This window comes from Neolamprologus multifasciatus, chromosome 3 (assembly GCF_963576455.1).
Source record: "Neolamprologus multifasciatus chromosome 3, fNeoMul1.2, whole genome shotgun sequence".
Taxonomy (NCBI): Eukaryota; Metazoa; Chordata; class Actinopteri; order Cichliformes; family Cichlidae; genus Neolamprologus; species Neolamprologus multifasciatus.
In genome coordinates, this window is record NC_140441.1 from 43,416,269 (window position 1) to 43,434,648 (window position 18,380).

The 18,380-nt window shown below is 42.3% G+C and overlaps 1 protein-coding gene and 1 long non-coding RNA gene across 2 annotated transcripts in view; both read right to left on the reverse strand.

Moving 5' to 3' along the window:
* Positions 1-18,380, reverse strand: part of LOC146523309 (uncharacterized) — a 431,764-nt gene that overhangs the window by 297,043 nt on the left and 116,341 nt on the right. The window lies entirely within an intron of this gene.
* Positions 2,325-18,380, reverse strand: part of LOC146523315 (mitogen-activated protein kinase kinase kinase 11) — a 55,044-nt gene continuing 38,988 nt past the window's right edge. The window contains exons 7-10 of the mRNA XM_085143704.1: positions 17,641-17,812; positions 17,438-17,550; positions 16,649-17,254; positions 2,325-11,810 (exon numbers count right to left, since the gene is read on the reverse strand). Of these exons, the coding sequence (XP_084999830.1) occupies positions 11,224-11,810; positions 16,649-17,254; positions 17,438-17,550; positions 17,641-17,812 (1,478 nt within the window). The 3' untranslated portion in view covers positions 2,325-11,223. The remainder of the gene's footprint in view (positions 11,811-16,648; positions 17,255-17,437; positions 17,551-17,640; positions 17,813-18,380) is intronic.

The following is an 18,380-nucleotide window of genomic DNA, read 5'->3' on the forward strand; positions in this document are numbered from 1 at the left end:
TGGAATTTGACCTCTCCTTCATGTTTGTGCTGTTGGTGCCTTTTGGTGTATTTTACTAAAGTGCCTTACAAATAGTCGTACTTACTGTGTGGTTCACTGTATCCAAGAAGTGTTTTTCAGTTTTGGTGGTTGAAATACTAATATTTTTTTAGACTACATAACACTAATTAGTGGGTATAAACTCATTGGCTAATTTGTTACGTACACCTGATTAATACTGGTATCTAATCACCCAATCACATGGCCATAACTTGATGTGATAAGGTTTGTAGGTTAAAATTCAAACAGAGCATGGTTGCTAGTGCCAACTCTGGGATTTACAGAGAATTTTCCAAAAACTCAAAAATATCCAGTGAGCAGCAATCCTCTGGGTGAAAATATGTTGGTGATGCTGGACGTTACAGCAGTGTACTACTGCTTCAAGCACATAGCTAAGGAACATTAAATCAAATACATACCTGTTTCAACCAAAGCAGAAGAACATCTCAGAATGCACAACATGTTGAACCTTGAACCAGATCGACTATAGTACCAGAGAGACCACAACAGGTGCCATTCCTTTCAAATTGTTACCAAAACTACAAATTTCCACAGGGTTACCACAAAATCGAACATTACAAGACAGGGAAAAACAGTTGTTTGTCTGAAGATACGACCTTATCCGGATGATAAGGTCGGATGGTGTAAACAACCCGAAAGAATGGGTCCGTCATGCTTTCTATCAAAAGTTCAGGCTGCCGCATGGGGGTTATTTTCCAAGTGAGGATTATTTAAATACAGCCTACCTGAGTATTGTTCCTGACCATGTCTGTCTTATTATGACCACACTGTGCCAGCTCCTGATGGCTGCTGTCCATAAGTCTTGTTGCCAGGAAAATAGGAAATAGGTGCAGTGATTTACTGGAATGTGCAAAAGAAATACAGTGTATATGGCAAAAACAGTACAGTACAGTTCTAATGAGGTCAATGTGTGTATTTGGATGTTTGTTTCCTGATCCAGGCGTGTTTTTACTGAATTGACTGTGTATTTGGGATTATTGCCACGCTGAAATATGAAGCTGCTGATGATCAGATGCTTTCCATATGGTTTGCATCACGGATCAAAATCTTCCTGCACTTTCCTGCATTCATAATTCCAGAATTTTCTGCGAGATCACCAACACCATGGCTGAAAAATGCAACCCCCAAACCATAGCAGAGCCTCCAACATGTTTCACAGATGGCTGCAAACACTTGCTGTTGTACTTCCTTTGTCCATATTGACAATTAGTCACTCCATAATATCTGTTGCCAGTGATTTTCAGTGCAGTTGCGGAGTCATTTGGGATACCTTAGCCATTCCTCAAGAATAGCTTTTTGACAGTCGCCTTTGGCAAACAGTGGATGGATAAACAGATCCGTGTCTGAGGTCCTGTGTCACATCTTTTCTAGATTTTCTTTCCCCATTTCTTAAAGACTTGGCTTTCTGATAGCAATCATCTGCTGGAGGTTTTAAACCTTTAACTTCTTTTTTGGCCCTCCACTTGCTAGGCTGGGTTTACTCAACTTTTTTGCCTCAGATCTTTGGAAGTGAACACAAAAATACAGGTTTATGCCTGTCAGACTGTTTCCTTTGCAGCATTTCTTTTTAGAGTAAAAAAAATGGTAACAAATTATGTGTTTTGGTGACAGGTTACTAGTAAATCTTTTTTATTTTTAAAGCCTTTTTTTTTTTTGCCAAGTTGTGTGTTGTTTGGAGACACAAAATTGGTTCAGGTTTGTTTTTGTTTTTTGAGGGGGGGGGGGGGGGGGGGGGAATCTTAAATTATTTATAGATCAGTGTTAAGAAACAGAAAAAAACCCAATATCCAAAGAAAGATCTCCAGAAAGCCAGGAGAGCTACTGTTAAAAACTGAAAACTCATTGGAAGTAAAGTATAGCAATGAAGTGTGGCGCAAAGAAGAAAAGATTCACTAGAAAATTTTCTGTTTCTGCTTTGAACCTCATCCTTCTGGCTAACCATGCGATTTAAATGTGACACTACAGATCTGGTTGCCATCACACACCATCACTGATCATTTAAGATTATAAGTGTGCGCGCCTGTCACCAGGTTTTTACTACTCTTCTTTGTTCACGAAGAGCTAGAGGAAAGAAAGGTTCAAACACTCCTAAATGGCATCTAGGCAGTGAAGAGAAAGAACAGCAAATATAATTGCACAAGAAAAATCACTCAAGTTCAAACATCGTCCACAATTTCACCTGGATGTCTGAACAACAATCATGTTTTTCTCTCATCAAGTTCTCTTTGTCTGTCCTTTGACATGAAAAACACCACAAACACATCACGAGTGTTACATTTTATTTGGTCTTATGTCTTTTTGAGCTTTTTTTCCTTTGTTTTTCTCCACAGGTTAAAACCCATTTTAATAGTCAAGAGAAATAAAAACATTTTCACATAACTGTATACAGAAATAATCCTCTTGTGCACAATAAAAACAGTTGATTAGGCCCAGCCCAGTGCGAGATTTCACAAAAATGCAACAAGAATGAATTTTCAAAGCCCAAGGACTGCAAAACCTCTAACTCGCAGGAGCAGAGAGTTTTGAGAGAGATGTAAAAATGACTGCCAGGGCAATGCAACAGTTGTGTTATCACATCGCCTAGGTTGTAATAAAACACACAATAGACATGGAAACGAATCTAATTACAAAAATAGCAAATAGATACAAAGGCAGAGAGGTGGTTGAGCTTGTCTGCTACCTTAAGGTACTTACAAACATTTCCTCTCCATCTAGCAGTTTTATGCACATAAAAATTCAGTATGGGTGCCCCAAGGGGACATTCGGCTGCAGTTTAAGTGTAAGATTTTGCTGCAATGTACATAAGGAAATGGAAATCGAGCTCTAACAGGCACATTTCTCAGGCTTTTCAGTAACACAGACAAAGTACTAGGGCTTGCAGAAAAATCAGTTTCGTGCAGATTTGGCCGACTTGGTGAACGGGAACGTAACATTGATCTGTCTCATGTGAAGCACCCATACATCTTAAATACTCCAGTGAAAACCTAGAAAATGCTTTGTTCATATGAAGCAATCAATCCATCATCCTAACGTGGACTGTGTCCCTGACCATCTTGAGAATGAAATAGTTTTAATCCAGTGTGTAAAAAGATGGCCATTTATAAATATCCACATTAACCCCTATATATATATATAAATTGTGTTAATGTCCTCAGCTGGCTGGCAGGAAGCTGTCAGAATGCAAAGTCTTTTTCACAGTACTGTGAAGCTGTGAGTGGGAGAGAATTGACCACTGAGTCATGGGGATTTGTACCATCCAAACCGTTTCAAATTGCCTCTCTGGATCGTTTAGAGTTCAGCCATTTAAGCCCAACCACGAGCACCTGAAAGAGACCACCTACTGTTAAATACCCTTGAGCCTTAGTAAAATACTTTACCGTCTTATATCTGTCTAAGGAGACGTTAATCAGGTTAAGCCTCGCCAGTTTAGTCACCTATATATCCGTTAATATTGATTTTTTAAAAATGAAGACGTCTTTGTCACTAAACGTGTCAGTGCTCTGCTGAAGCTGCAAACATCCGTGAGCAAAATCAGTTCACATCACCTCTAGCTAGTGCTCAACTTTAACATTCACACTACGCCATAAATCAATTCACACTTTCTATATTTAAGAGGGGCTGTTTACTTAACCAACTCAAAAGCAGCACAGAAGCATAATTTACAGGTTGCGCGGCTCCTGTCTGAGGAAGATCACGAGGTAATTGTGTGTCAATAGCAAGGGGAACAATAATCACAACCGCAGGGCTGTTGTTTGCTTTTGAGTAGAGGGAAGGCATGAGTATGTGGGCCTTGGACTTTATAACCTCATAGATAAAGTCTGTGTTTATTGTCTGCACTGAGTGGCAGCTTTCTCCAGGAGCCATCGCTGAGGTCTTGAACGTGAACTGGTCTTTCTTTCATCTCTCCTATTCACTGGCTTTTTGTTGTTACTGAAAAAGGGGACAGCAGATGGTGACCTTGGATGCACAGGCTAAAAAGAATTAGGAATAATATTCACAGTTTCGGAGCCTGAGCGTTAGCTTACACACCTGGCGGCGCCTGTCACAGACACAGCTTTTGTTCCCATCCCTATTGGGATGTGCCATACCGGTACAGTCGATGAAAGGTCATATTTGATCATTCTGTCTCGGCCTATTAAGGCCAAACAAAGGCCCGGGCAGGTGTTTCGATTTAATACGAGCCAGATCGAGCAATAAAGCGTGTCTGTCACTGACAGCTAGCTGGGGGACAACTAAACGAGGGTGAAAACCAGGCATATTTGTAACATCCACTTAATTGAACACAAACAAGCAAAAGCAGCAAAGGTAAATGGAGTGAAAGCCGCTGAAATGGCAGGCCATCTATTTTGTTGTTTCAGATTGTGCTCTACTGACCTGCCAAGGTAAAATTTCATCAATAAAGCAAATACAACACACGTTCACCCTTAGTTTTTTCCATCCGGCCTTATTGAACCATTCTCCAATTTGCCTGGTAACCATGAAGGAGAGAAAACATACTTTAACCGCAGCTGCAGCTATTTAAGAAACAGTCAGTTCTTCACTGGACTTCCTGACTTTCTTCAAGTCGAACAGTGTTCTCTGCCACTGTAAGTAATCATTTCAATTCAAGCCTTCAGACTTTTCAATTCGTTTCTTTTTCATGCCAGAAAAAAAACAAAACAAAGCTCCCATATTCCCCATTTAGCTTTCTTACTTTAACTAGAACAAAGTGCATTAATAACACTCAGCATTTCCCTCACTGTCACACACTAGTTATAAAAAGACAAAAAGAAGGAACACATGTAAAGACAATATCAGCTAATATGTCCTAAAGAGTGACCAAAAAAGAGAGTTTATTCTGCAGACTGCTTGGGTGATTTGCTTCATGCTAAAGGTTAGCGTTAGCTACTAGCTACTGACGGCTAAATAGGCTGGTACTGTTATCAGGCGCCACCTAGCTGGGCTCACAGTCTTATCAAAATGAAGACTGAACAGATAAAACTATTGAAAATTAAAAAGTAAAATAACTTACATTCAGAAATTAATCATTTCAGCAGCTGAATGTTTTTGCTTTGTTGGCAGCTTTTTGTTTTTTCCCAGCTGAGCAGGAGCAACAAACACAAAAAAGCACTTTTATTTCTTTTCGAACTCGAGTTTAATCACTTCTGTCATTTAGTTATGATTTCTGCAGTATGTTAAGGTTTGCCAGATCATTTTATCAAGTGCTTTTTAGTGGCTTTACGTTTTTACTTTATAACCTCTTGCACAATATATTTGACTATAACTAATTTAGGGATTTTCTGGTTTCCTAATTTTGCCTTAAAGATGACAAATATAGTAGGTGCATAAGCACCTGGCACTATTATTTATAAAGCTATTACAGGTGTCTCGGTCTCCCTGAATAGCATTAGTCCCTTGGAAGTCTTTGCATGATTACTGCTACAGCTGAATCAATGGTTTAATCAAGGTAAATCAGATAATACGTGTGCATGTAAACACATCTGCTGCTCACAAAGCAGCCAAATTAAACCTGTGAGTGCAAGTGTAACCTGAACAAACACAAAAACAGCACACTCTACTGTTCCTCTTTCACAAAGGGTTTTGTTTTCTTTTTTTAAATCTGGTTAATGGCTCTGATTTTTCACCTTTAAAATTTTAAAACAACACCACCACTCACAGGTGGCCTCTTGGCTTGATGAGGGTCAGGGCCTTAGGGGTTCTCCACGGTGCCTCCTCATTAGATTTCATTCATGTAATAGCCAGTTGCCATTCAACGATTAGGGGTAATGGTCTGAGCTTGAACTCTGAATGAAGATCATAGACTCTCGTCTGCTCCCTGCCACCGAGCGGCTCAAAGCAGCTCACTGGTGGCCAGATATAGGGCTCGCCTTTAGAGATTTCAGTTCCTTTCTCCCTGTCAGTTCGTACTCGGGGCAGTGATTTGCAATGACGGATGGGGCGATGCCTGAAAGCGCAGAGCATCACAATCAACTCATCAAGACTTTAGTATTGGAGTGCTGGTTGTCAGCTCCGGCAGATAAATGGCAGCTCTGGTTTCTAAATCTGACAGCCAAAACTGAGAATCGGATGTCTTTGTCCACAAAAGGCTTCCTAAAATGCGTCCCTTTTATCCCCTGCTGACTGTACATCTTTCAGATTACACATCACGAACTGAAGTAGGAGTATTTTGTATACTAGTAGAGTATTTTTGTCTATGAATAACCAATTGCAATAATCCAAATGCAGCCTAAATAATTCATTACCAGAAAGGCTTCTAACCACCTCGAGAAATTACGAGCAGGAGTAAAAACATTGTGTCCCAGGTAATAATGTAATCATTTGTTTAAAGCACAGTGACTGCAGTTATTGAAAATAATATTTTATGTCACTGTACACACACACACACTTGATGGAGAAGGCCAAATTGTTCTTGTCATCATTGGGGCTGAGAGAAAATTAAAGTCTGGCTCCAAGAGAACGTGCAGACATGACATGACTGGCAGGTTGAAGTGGATACTTCGCACACGGACAATTTATGACAGAAATAACCTGCCAGACGTTTCAATCATCTCGATTTCCTTCGTGTTTTTCCTTTTTTTACAGTGTGGGGGCTCACAGAGCATCTGTTGACAATAACAGCTACCCAAGTGTAATGACTATCAGAAGATAGCTGTCGTGACTTTGCGTGTCGACGTGAACAGACATGGCAATAACTCGTCGCTTGTCATGTCTTTAAAATGTCGGTGGGGAGGACAAGAGAGCGGAGAAAGGTGGGGGACGCTGCCGAAGGATAAACTATTTTCTATACTCATGTCCACGTCCAGGTGGTGGCAGGTGAGTTGTTCGATTGGAGGACAGGTTGACATCACGACAAGCACGCTGTCAAACACTGCTTGGGTAAACATGTCAGATTTGGTATGGTGGTGGTCTGTATGTAATCGCTTTTACTTGAGTGTTCACTGCAGTGGGACTTTGTAGCCCTCCAGGTACGTATCAACTACACAGTCATCTACATGACAAACTGCAGCCTCGTTAAAATCAGGCTCAAGGATTTAAAAGAAGCCTTTGTCACCTTGTCTAACTCGTATCCTCCTTAACCGATTCATAATCCAAGGGGTTGGTACGACTATTTTCTTTTTATTTCCTAATCAGACAACTTGACATTTACGCCCACTTTCCGCAGCAGTTGCCAGATGTGCGGAGGCGTGACAGTAGGCAGCGTTCTGAACTAGGTCTTATTTCCCTTTTTTCTTTTTTAAAATTCCTGATATGACTACCTCCATCTAATTTCAAATCGCAGAAGAGTTAAAATGTGCATTTTGCCACATCTCTGTGACAGGAGGCTGTTCACTCAATCTAAAACTTCTGCTATCAAATATAGTATAGAAGACACCCACACGTTTAGCAGCTAGCTCATTCAAAGAATTAAAAATGAGATCTTTACAAGCTGACTATAGCTGGCATACCCAGTAGAGGATACACGTACACGTTATTGGGCCAAAGAAGAAGACAATACACCTTTCAATTTCAAACCATAATGCCTTGGTAAAATGAGCACTCTCCTGCAAATGGACTCTGTCCTAGAACAAATGCCATCTCTTCTAGCTGCATAGAAACCCTGGCTGTGACTGAACTGAACGCTCTGCTGTCAGGACAGAACTGCCCGCAAGAAAAACTTTCCAGATACGAAAGGAGTGAAGGCAGAACAAAATGAAAGGAGCAAAACTATCTCCCAAATCACCTCAGGGGTTAAGATGCAAAAAATAAAAAATAAAAAATTGAGCTTTGACAGCGAAGATGAAGTCTGGTCAGGAGCTGTAGCCAGTGGCAACAGAGAGACAAAGAAATGGAAGACAGAAAAGGCGGCTCAACCTGTCTTTGAAACTTTATGCATGTGATAGTGCGCAGCTTAAATCTACACATAAGCCGGAGCGGGGCGCAACTCGATATGCGGGGCATTTTTCTAATGTCAGGGCAAATTAATTAACCAAATATCTCAGCGCTTTGTTATGCTCCCTGCTCTTATCGAGAGGCTAATTATCACTATCAGCTTCCTCTGTACGTCAGTGGGATTATTAGGCTAATCACAAAGCTTTTCCCTTTGGAGACAAGGTTTTCACTCTTCGACAGAACAAAGCTGTTATTGTCCTCCAATGACATGGTGACAGCGATGAAGCCAATCAGCATTTGTACTTGAAATGTTAGAGTAAAGCCATCGTTAACAGGCTCAGAGTTTGTGCTAGGTAGGTGGGTCTCTCAGGTGCTTCACCTGCACTGGTTTAGTTATGTTGAACCAGTGCTTGAGCTGGCTGTCAATTAAAAAAAACAAAAACAAAAACACACCCTCAAAAGCTGTTGTGCATTGGCAGTCTGGAGCTATTTTGTTGCTGCAATTTTCCCACAACCTGTTTCACTCCACTACATTCCTCAGGATGATTTTAGAAAATAAACTAATCCCTGAGAAAGTGTGAACATGTTACATTTAGCATGTACACTTATATACCACAACATTAAAACCACCTAATACTGGGTAGTGCTTCCGATTGCTTTCAAGAGTGCATGCAGAAACATGCATGTTTGCATGCACTGGGAAGTTACCAGTGGATCGTTTGGGGCTGGTGGGTTGTTCAGGATTGTTGCGGTCCTTCTTGCTAATGCGGGTTTTGATCCGAGTTTGAAGACCAAATCAGAGCCTTAGGCTTTTTGAGAAGAGGGTTCTTGGTCTGAAACAATGCTAAGGCAGGTGATACGTGTCAAACAAATCCACACATTTTACAGCAGAAAATAGCAATTTAAAAATATTGTCAGTCTTATTCACTTTCCCTCTCTGAGGCTTTAATGTTGTGGCTGATAGGTGTAGAATGATCAGTAATGATAATGAACCATGAGAAAGTTATTGCTGTAGTGCATTCTGGTGTGCTGAGGCTAAAAACATGATGTTGCCACATCTGTACAGTGAGGTTCTCCCTGTATTCCTGTTTTTGTTGTTGTTGTTGTTGTTGTTTTTTTTTACCAAAACAAAAACCATTATATTGGAGGGACGCTGCTGTTCTCACAACGCTAAAAACATCTACTGAGCCAGGGAATATTGGACATTGCCGATCAAGAAACTTTAGCAGACATTCTGGAGAGTTAGATGAGAACATCAGTAGCACTTTCATTTCAGTGTGGAATCCATGAAGCCAGGTAAACTAAGCAAAAACAAAATTGCTCCTGTCAAAGGTAACAAGTCCGTCTAGAACAGCGGTCCCCAACTCCCAGGCCTCGGACCGGTACCGGTCCGTGAGTCGTTTGGTACCGGGCCGTGAGAGTTGAGGCTCAGGTGTGAAATGTATAGTTTTCAGGGTTTTTATCGGTTTTCAGCGTTATTTTGTTATCGTTTTTATCGTTTACTCGGTTTTCCTGGGTCTTTTCACGTGTGTTATCAATAAATGTTCTTTTTTTCGGTACCGGTATTAGTTTTATTTACATGTATTTATCCGCGACACCTTAAAGGCCGGTCCGTGAAAATATTGTCGGGCATAAACCGGTCCGTGGCGCAAAAAAGGTTGGGGACCGCTGATCTAGAACTTTAAGTGTCAATCAGCATTAAATTTGACTGGAAAAGCACCAAGTTGCAACTTTTATAGGTGCTTTTGTGGGTAACATTTTCTTGGTTATGAGCACTGACTTCTTAAGTCATCAGCTGGTAGATTAGCAACCACTGAGTGACCAGAAGTCACTGCAGAGGGATAAAACAGAAAATGCTTTTTGTGTGGCCTTCACAAATCTCTGGAATGTTTTCCTTGGACTAACTTTTCCATATTGTTCCATGTTAAGCAATCTGCTTTGCGAATGAATGATAATAAGAATGGTTTCAATCTTCACATGTAACTCTCTAGGGAGGGGAAAAAATGAAGCATCTGGCTCATATTTACTCAGACATTAAATTTTGGTACATGAAGAAACTCAGAATCATGGGCTGTGAGACTGATAACGCCTACAAATTAAGCAGACTTTTTTTTGTAAAGTACTTTAAAACACTTTTAAAGTACTTTGTTGAACCCTTATAGGTGGCGGTGATTAGACGGTATTTCTAACAAAATCTGAGAACCATATGTTCAAATACTCTGTGTGATTGTGTCAGTTTGCTCTGTGTTGTTCTGTTCTGGCACTTTGAGGAGGTAAAAACGATGCATTTGCAAACAGCCTTCGTCCCAGGACTTACACAGTCACAGCGGCATTCTTTGGCATATGACGGGAATGCGGAGGGCACCCCTGTCTTGTTTCCTGTGCTGTGTCGCCTGCCAGCCTGAATGAATCTGCCAATTCCTGGCATTTCCCACAGAATGTGACTGGAATGTTATCTGCTTCCAAGTGGAATGCCTGGGTCACGGTTTCATCTCGGATTTCTTGAGCGACCTAGTATCCACTCAGAGTGCTTTCTCCCATAATGCAACAGGCAGACGCAGTTTAAAAAAAAACAGTAAGCTTTCCTTGAACAATGAGTCTAGACATACATGCAGACGACATTTTTCTTACACTGCAATGCTAAGCTGATTTGCAAATTTAAGCCAGATTCGTAGCATCTTCCCTACGCACCAGATTAACCATCCAAAGAGCCTTGAAAAGATATATATTAAAAACACTTCACGAAATAAGGCACTCCAATTTTCCATTGTCCTGAAGGCGTTCAGTCTGCAGAGAGGTAGAGGCAGATGAAGCTGTGCAAGTCGCCTTATCCACCTCTGCATTGTCACAATGCTTCAAAGGTAAGGGGAGATGAAAGCAGTTGATATGAGCAGTCTGATAGTATCTGAAGATGGGGCTAGTGATCTGTATCCTGCTCCTTCAAAGGGATAGAGAAACAGAGGGAAAAAGAGAGAGAATGAAATGGGCACCAGCTATTGGTTCACAGGCAGCTATCCCACAATTCATTGTACCACCTTTCACTGGCTTTCTGGTTTCCAAAGCAGCAGGCTGGTGTATAAATAAGACCTGTGATGATTGGTGCTCCCAAAGGGGAAAACCTCCCTTGGTAGGTTGAGTCATGAGTGTGCATGTTTTTTTTTTATAACATTCCGAATCCTTGTTCCGAAGTAGGACATAGTAGTGGAAACGGTCCTGAACTGTGTTCCTGCAGTCAAATCCAGGCTCATAACATCTATCATTGAGAATAAACCCCTTGTCGGGGCAAGGCTGGATTCAGAACCTGTCGTCTTTGAGTTGCGTCGGGGACTTGAATGGCTTGAGCCCCAGTATCCTGCGGGGGTGAGCCCTCTCTTTGGTGCCATCCAGAGGCTTGTTGCAGGCCCCGCAGCCAAAATCAATAAGGGCCGAGTCAGCTGAGTTAATGGGTGCTATACGGAACGAGGGCAGCGTGGGAGAGCCGTTGGCAGAACATGGAGCAGAACGCGATGTGGGAAAGGGAGCTGAGAAGGGGTCAAAGGGTGAAGCACCATCCGAACCACTTGACGGATCAGCCTTGAGGGCAAAGGGGTCGCAGTCAGGAGAGGGGAAAGGGTCACAGTTGGTGAAGGGGTTGGTGGGTGACGGCTGATAGCTCAGTAAGTTGCTTTCTGAGCGGTGTGGGCTGCGCCCACCACCCGAGTTTCCACCGCCTGCTGAGATAAAGCTCCAAGGGTCGATGCGGGGGCGGATGGGAGATGGGCGGGGCCGAGGAATGACGCTGACCTCCAGGCGGCGTGTTTTGGGGCTCCAGAGCGCAGGGTTGGGGTGGAGAGCCTTGTCATCAAAGTCCTGTGTGTCTTGGCACAAAGGCAGGTCTAAAACTGAAAAGCACATAAAAGGAAAAACATTAATGAGGCACTGAAAGACAGTATCTGTGCGAAAAACACTGGAAACATTTCAAAACACTGTTTTTTGTCAAGTATATGTAAGGTGAATATAATGTGGTGGGGTGTGCAACTGTTTGCAGCTGGAGTACAACATGTTGACAAGGTGCTAAAAATTCCAAGTGCACAGCAAGCTGCTGGGCGACGATTCCTTGCTGAGCGCCTGACATTTTTTCAAGTCATTCAGAGTTCATAAACAGTCAGTACAACACTGCTCATTACTGTCCCAGTGGACCCCAACCAACAAGACACTTCCTTCACTGTTTGTACAAGTGCTGAACAACAAGTGAGCAGAAGTTCATGCTTGGAGGAACATTTTGTTCACTGTAGGTCTACCAGTTAAGAAACAATCAGTAGCAAGACCTACTTCAAGAAGGATTTTGACATTACCTCTGTGGATACAATGTTGCAAATCTCTCTGAAAGCTCTGATTTTTCAGAAGAGATGGCAAAACAAAAAACTTTGTGGATCCCGTTGGACACAGGCCCTAACTTAAGATGACCCTGCTGACATCATGAGCGTTAGTGAATTGAGGAAGTTGCCATTTCCTAATGCAGAGCTGTACTCTCCTTAATCACGTAACCTTTTCACAAATACGCAATATGAGAAAAAGGCTTCATATTCAACATATTAAACATCTTCATCATTTTGTCTTCAACTGTCTTGGTAGAAAAGTTTAAACCAACCAAACTCTGCCAAACAGTGTGTGATGAAAGTGATCCAAGCAGTAATATGAAATCGGTACATTATTGTTCCAAGAAGAAATGGAACAATTACCAGCACAGAATGCTGATGCAATTAGTTTAAATTAAGTATAACATAGCACAATGTAGATGTTGACAAAGCAACAACAGTGGCAAGCAGAGAGTGTAAATTAGTACCGACAGGAACATTAAACTCAGTATAAATCAGTCTGAATGAACATTTGCTAGTTCCAAATGTGATGTGTCTGCCAAATGGCATTATTTACATCAACAGCAACTCTCCAAGGCTGCTAAGCTATTCAGCTGACAAGAAAAGAGCAATCAAGAGTCACATGAGAGCAGGAAAAAAAGTAAAGAAAAAAGCAGAGGAAGGAATCCTCTTTCACATGCACATTCTCCGCCAATAACCTTGTGGCAGTGTGTCTATGCATCTGAGCCTGAGTCATTACAGCCAATAAACATAATAAGATGTTTAGCTAAAACACTCGCTGTTTAATTATGTGTGGCTTTTTAGCCGGATATAACGGGCGCACATGTTTTGGGAGATCATGGCTGTTAGCAACGGAACAGGCGAGGCTCGTCTGCTCAGTACCTGCGGGTAGAGCTGAGGAAAAAAAACCTCTCTGTGGAGAATCCGAGGCTTTGTGACTCAATCGGACCATATATAGAGTGTGAAATGTTACCCAGGGGCACTCTTAAAGCCTTCCTGAAGCCCACTCGCTCACAGAACAACCGATGCTCATGCCTCCGTCATTACAGATCTGAAGTGTGTCAATGTGTTTCTAATGCATATTAGCCTTCGGAGGGATAAAACAAAAACAAAACGTGACTATACTGTAAAATTAAAACGCTGATTATACACAAAGAATTCATTTAAACACAAACCACGACACATTTCATAATGAAGGATACTAATGCTAACTACCGGCACTACTGGCCAAGCCTGAGAAGCGATGCTGAACTTCAGCCAAATTCCCAATCTACCCGAGCCGGTGAGGTCAAGAATAGATTAGTGGGAATTTTGAATGTGCTGCGACCTCAGCTGTGATGCCTCATGTTTCCCATTTATCTAAAGAAAACTGTCTGTCTTGGAAAGGGGTGGGCAACAAGAGAGGACTGGACGGTAGCTTTGCTTCGCAAGTATTAGCAGTGAAGGATGAAGGGCCAGCTGTTACCTGAGATATGCAAATAGGCAGAAGAAAAAGCTTTGATGTAAATGAAAAAGCTCATACAGCACTGAAGCCTCTGTTGTGCCAGAAAGATCTTGCTAAAGAAAAAATAAAAAGGCACAATAATTCTAAGGAACTGTGAGGGAACATTGTAATACTGAGGCGGTACATTATTCAAGGCAAAGGCTGGATCAGAATTGCAGGGTGTCCTGTAGACACACTCAGTGCTTTGGAGGAATGCAGATGAATTATACAGCTAAATTATAACAACAAACAAATTATTTTACTTATCTGGAGAAGACACTGCTTTAAAAACTGCACTTTTATCAAGCAGAAATATGTACAAGATGCAATTTGCTTCCTACATGACCCATAATGAAGCTTTAACGTAAGGTCAATATGGGAGTAATCACATAATGTGTTCGGCTACTTTTCTGTTTATGTCTAACACTTTCCCACACTGTCCATCTGATTACTGACATCATTACTTGAGTCCAATCATCTTCTCGCCTGCCTTCTTGGAACCAATCAGCCTGGTTTAAATCTGTGCTCTTGGTTTTCCTCCCTTTCAGACTGTCTCCTCCCCATCTCCACCTCAGAAACCTCGGCCAGAGCTCTGCTTAAGCCTCGGTCTTCATCTTCACCACCATCAGTGTCTAGACTCCGGGGGGTCCTGTCCTAAATCCTATCACTCCTGGGATTCTATTCTGCCATGATGGGTCATCGGAGTCTAATTGCCAAATAATTAATTTCTCTCTCCCAATAAATTACGTTCAGTTCTTCCAAGTTATCTCTTCTTATTGAAAAGCAACTTAAAGAATACCAATTATGCTTTTCTGTATTTTCTGAATATGTATAACATTATGACTAGGGATGGGTACCGATTTCACGGTAGTAATCAGACCGAAAAGCTTTATTTCAGTGCTTTTTATTCCCTGAGATGTCATACACTTTGGATTCTAGCCAATCATTTTACCTTTCCAAGGATAGTAGGCGGATCCAGGTACGTACGTTCTTTTAGAGCAGAGCTACAGATTAAAAATGGCCAAGGCGAAGCGGTCAATGTCTGGCTGTACTTCACAGCAAAAGATGCAAACTCAGCAGCCTGCAACAAGTGCTTTAAGGTGATACTGTGCAAAGGAGGTAACACCTCGAATCTGATGAAACACCTGGCGAATCATAGCGTTTCTTTAAAAGCAGAGAAATGCGCCGTATTTGATAGCTTGCTGCAAGACCTCACACCGAGCACATCTACTGTGGGTGTGGTGCCTGTTATCGGACCCGGAGTTAGCAACATCCCCCAAAAACCCGAAGAGGAGAGTCCTGGACCCTAGCCCTGCCAGTGTAGCAGAAATGATGAGGATGATGATGGCAGCAGCAGCCGTTCTTCTCTGCGTGAGTCGCTTAATGTTGTTTTTGTGTAATTTATGTTGAGTAGGCTAACCATGTTATTAAATGAATGCATGTAAGGTGAACTAGCAAACACCGTCATAGCTACATGCAGCTGTCTTCTTGTTTGATGGCAGATACTCCCTTCACCCTGGCCAAAAAGGCTAAAATGACCAAAGAAAAAGTGGAAAACAGTTAAACATGAGAGGTTTTTGGACAAAGTTTGTGTTTTTTTCCATTGTTTAAGCACTGCTTCCAGCCAAGAGTGATACCATATATGCCCCATAGCTGCAGAAAAGGCTAACATTGTTATCTTTTTACAAAAAAACAGCTGAACATGAGAGGTTTTTGGACCACTTTTGTGTTTTCCATTCTTTAAGCACCGGTTTGAGCACCGTTTAAGCACCGGCACCGTTTCAAAAGTTTTTGTATCTTTTTACAAAAAAAACCCAGCTAAACATGAGAGGTTTTAGGACAAAGTTTGTGTTTTCCATTGTTTAAGCACCGGTTCCAACCAAAGGAGGTATCTTGTATCAACAGAAAAGGCTAACTTGGTTATCATTTTGCAGAAAGAAAGAGACTGCTAAAAATAAAAACATAAGAGGTTTTTGGACAAAGTTTGTGTTCTCCATTCTTTAAGCACTGGTTCGAGCACCGTTTAAGCACCGGCACAGTTTCAAAAGTAACGGTTTGGCACTGGTATCGGATAAAACCTAAACGATACCCATCCCTAATTATGACCAGTGACAGTTGAAGTGAATAACACGGATTATCTCTTCGTCATGGCAGCTGTTAGTGGGTTGGATATGTTAGAGAGCAAGTGAACATTCTGATTTCAAAGTTGATGTGTCAGAGACAGAAAAGTATGCAAGGTTAAGGATTTGAGCGAGTCTGACAAGCGCCAAACTGTAATGGTTAGACGACTGAGTCAGAGCATCTTCCAAAACTGCAGCTCTTGTGGGCTGTTCTCAATCTGCGGTGGTCAGTATCTATGAAAAGTGGTCCAAGGAAGGAACAGTGGTGAACCAGACTTGGTCACAAGCAGCCAAGGCTCACTGACACAGATGTGGTCCAATGCAACAGGTGTCAGAATACACAGAGCATCGCAGTTCTTTGCCAATTTTTGAAGCAAAAGGGGACTAATGCAATATTAGACAAGTGGTCCCTTTCCCACCGGCTACTCAAGCCTTTTGTTTTGAAGGCAAGCCAATCAGAAGAAAACAGATAAAAGCAAGGGGGGCTTAAAGGGAGAGGAGCTAAAAGACGGCATACGAAACAAGATAAATATAAATAACATCGATAAATATAATTATATATTAAGTGTCATAAGGACTGTTTTGATCTGTGAATCATACAGCTCTAGTCAAATCAAGAATGCACATAGCAGGTCTCCTTTAATCCAGTTTTTGCTTGTTCATTCTGTACTTTCTCTCTCACAGTAATAAAAAAATCTTCTTTTTTTTTTAAACTTTATTTTCTGGTGGTTGCCTGTGTAAAATAAACTTGGACCAACCTAGCTGAGAAGCGTGCAGGCCTTGGCTGGATCTCCTCCTCCTGTCAGCTCTGTGTTCCCAGGAGTCACTGCTCAGCTCCCCGTTACTGGAACTGTAAGTGGGGGTCCACTCCCCTGGGCTGGTCCTGTCGTGCTGCATGGAGGCACTGCTGGGACTCTGCGGCGTCCGGTGGCTGCTCCTCTCGCGAGGGTTTGGTGGAGGCGGTGTCAGGGGTAAAGGCTTTAGTTCTTGGTATTGCAGCGCTAAATCCAACAGGGGTCTGGGGAGCGGCTCCGAGGTGGAGAAGGTGATGAGATCGTCCACTACTGGAGGGTCTGAAATGAGGGGCCTAGGATGAGAAATCTCAAGTTCAGAGAGGCTGCGGCCCTCTAAGCAAGGTGGGTGAGTTCGAGGTGGCACTCTTGGGGGAATATCCAGGCAGCGACCAAGTCCTATGGAGGCAAGCAGGGAGCCGCTGCCCAGCAGGGCTCGGTGGGTGCTGTTAATCAGGCCACCGAGAGGCCCCCTCTCAGGCCTTGGAGAGCTAGCTGGGGAAGAACTTCCTTCCTCACTGCCCGAGTCTCCTTGAGACAGAGGAAGCCACGAGCTATCCTTCACCGATGAGCCTGCGGAAAAAGAAAGGTTTTAAAAAGACACAAGGAGAGCCCAAAATAGAAGAAGAGGAATACTCAATGTATTTAAAATTCATTTAGCTTTGATTCATAATTCACAGTCATGGCAGAGAGAATGAGAAAGGAGGCTAATTGGAAGATAAGGTGGTAAAGCTGGTGGTGAAGGGCAGTGGATACCATTCTGAGCAGGCGTAGGGGTTGGCGTGACGGGTCGGTACTCCTCAAAGTCATCCTTGGAGTCTCCATTCTCATTGCTGTCTGCCTTCAGGAGCTTAGCTCTCATCGACAAGCTGAAAACAGGAAAGATTTCAACTTAAGCATGGTGATGGTTAAGCATATCAAATCCATACACACAGAAGGAATAAGCCATTCTGCCGTACCTGCTTTCCTGGGGACTAAGGCGCAGGACTTTAGGACTTTTGGGACTTTTGGGGCTCTGTGGCCTCCAATGAGGGCTCAACCTGAGGTCTCCGTTGACTTGTTTATGAGAAGAGGTATCCAGGGAGGGCCGGACTGGGCTGAGACCAAAAGTCCTGCTGTTGTCACTGGGTACTGCAAAGAAGAAGGGAGAGAATACAATCAGTATGAGCTTGTTTATTATCAGCTTAGTTGTGTTCTAATCGGGTGAGTACGAGCATCTCAAACTAGGGCTGCATGATTTTGCATAAAATGAGAATCACGATTTTTTTGCTTAGAATTGAGATCACGATTCTCTCACGATTTTCTTTTCCAGTATAAATATTTATTGCACTTATTAACTGCACATCCACTTCGTAACAGTTGAGACTGAACATAAAAACAATAAATAAACATAAAAACAACAAATGTCTCACGTTTTGTTGTTGCCGCAAAATGTTGTACTGCTTGAAATTCCGTCTCCACCGTTGCTCGACACTGCGTGTATAGAGCAGGTAGTGCAACAATAGAAAAATAGTTGCGGGACGGCACTGTGTAGCGTTTGTCTAGGGTGTTGATCATTTTCCTAAATCCCTCGTTTTGCACAGTGTTGATGGAGCCATATCTTTGGTCAGGTGATAAGTGATAGCCTCCGTAATTTCTTTGTGCCTGCGGAAGTTCGACGGGTATAGGGAAGCGCTGTATAAGGTTCCCGTTATTGATG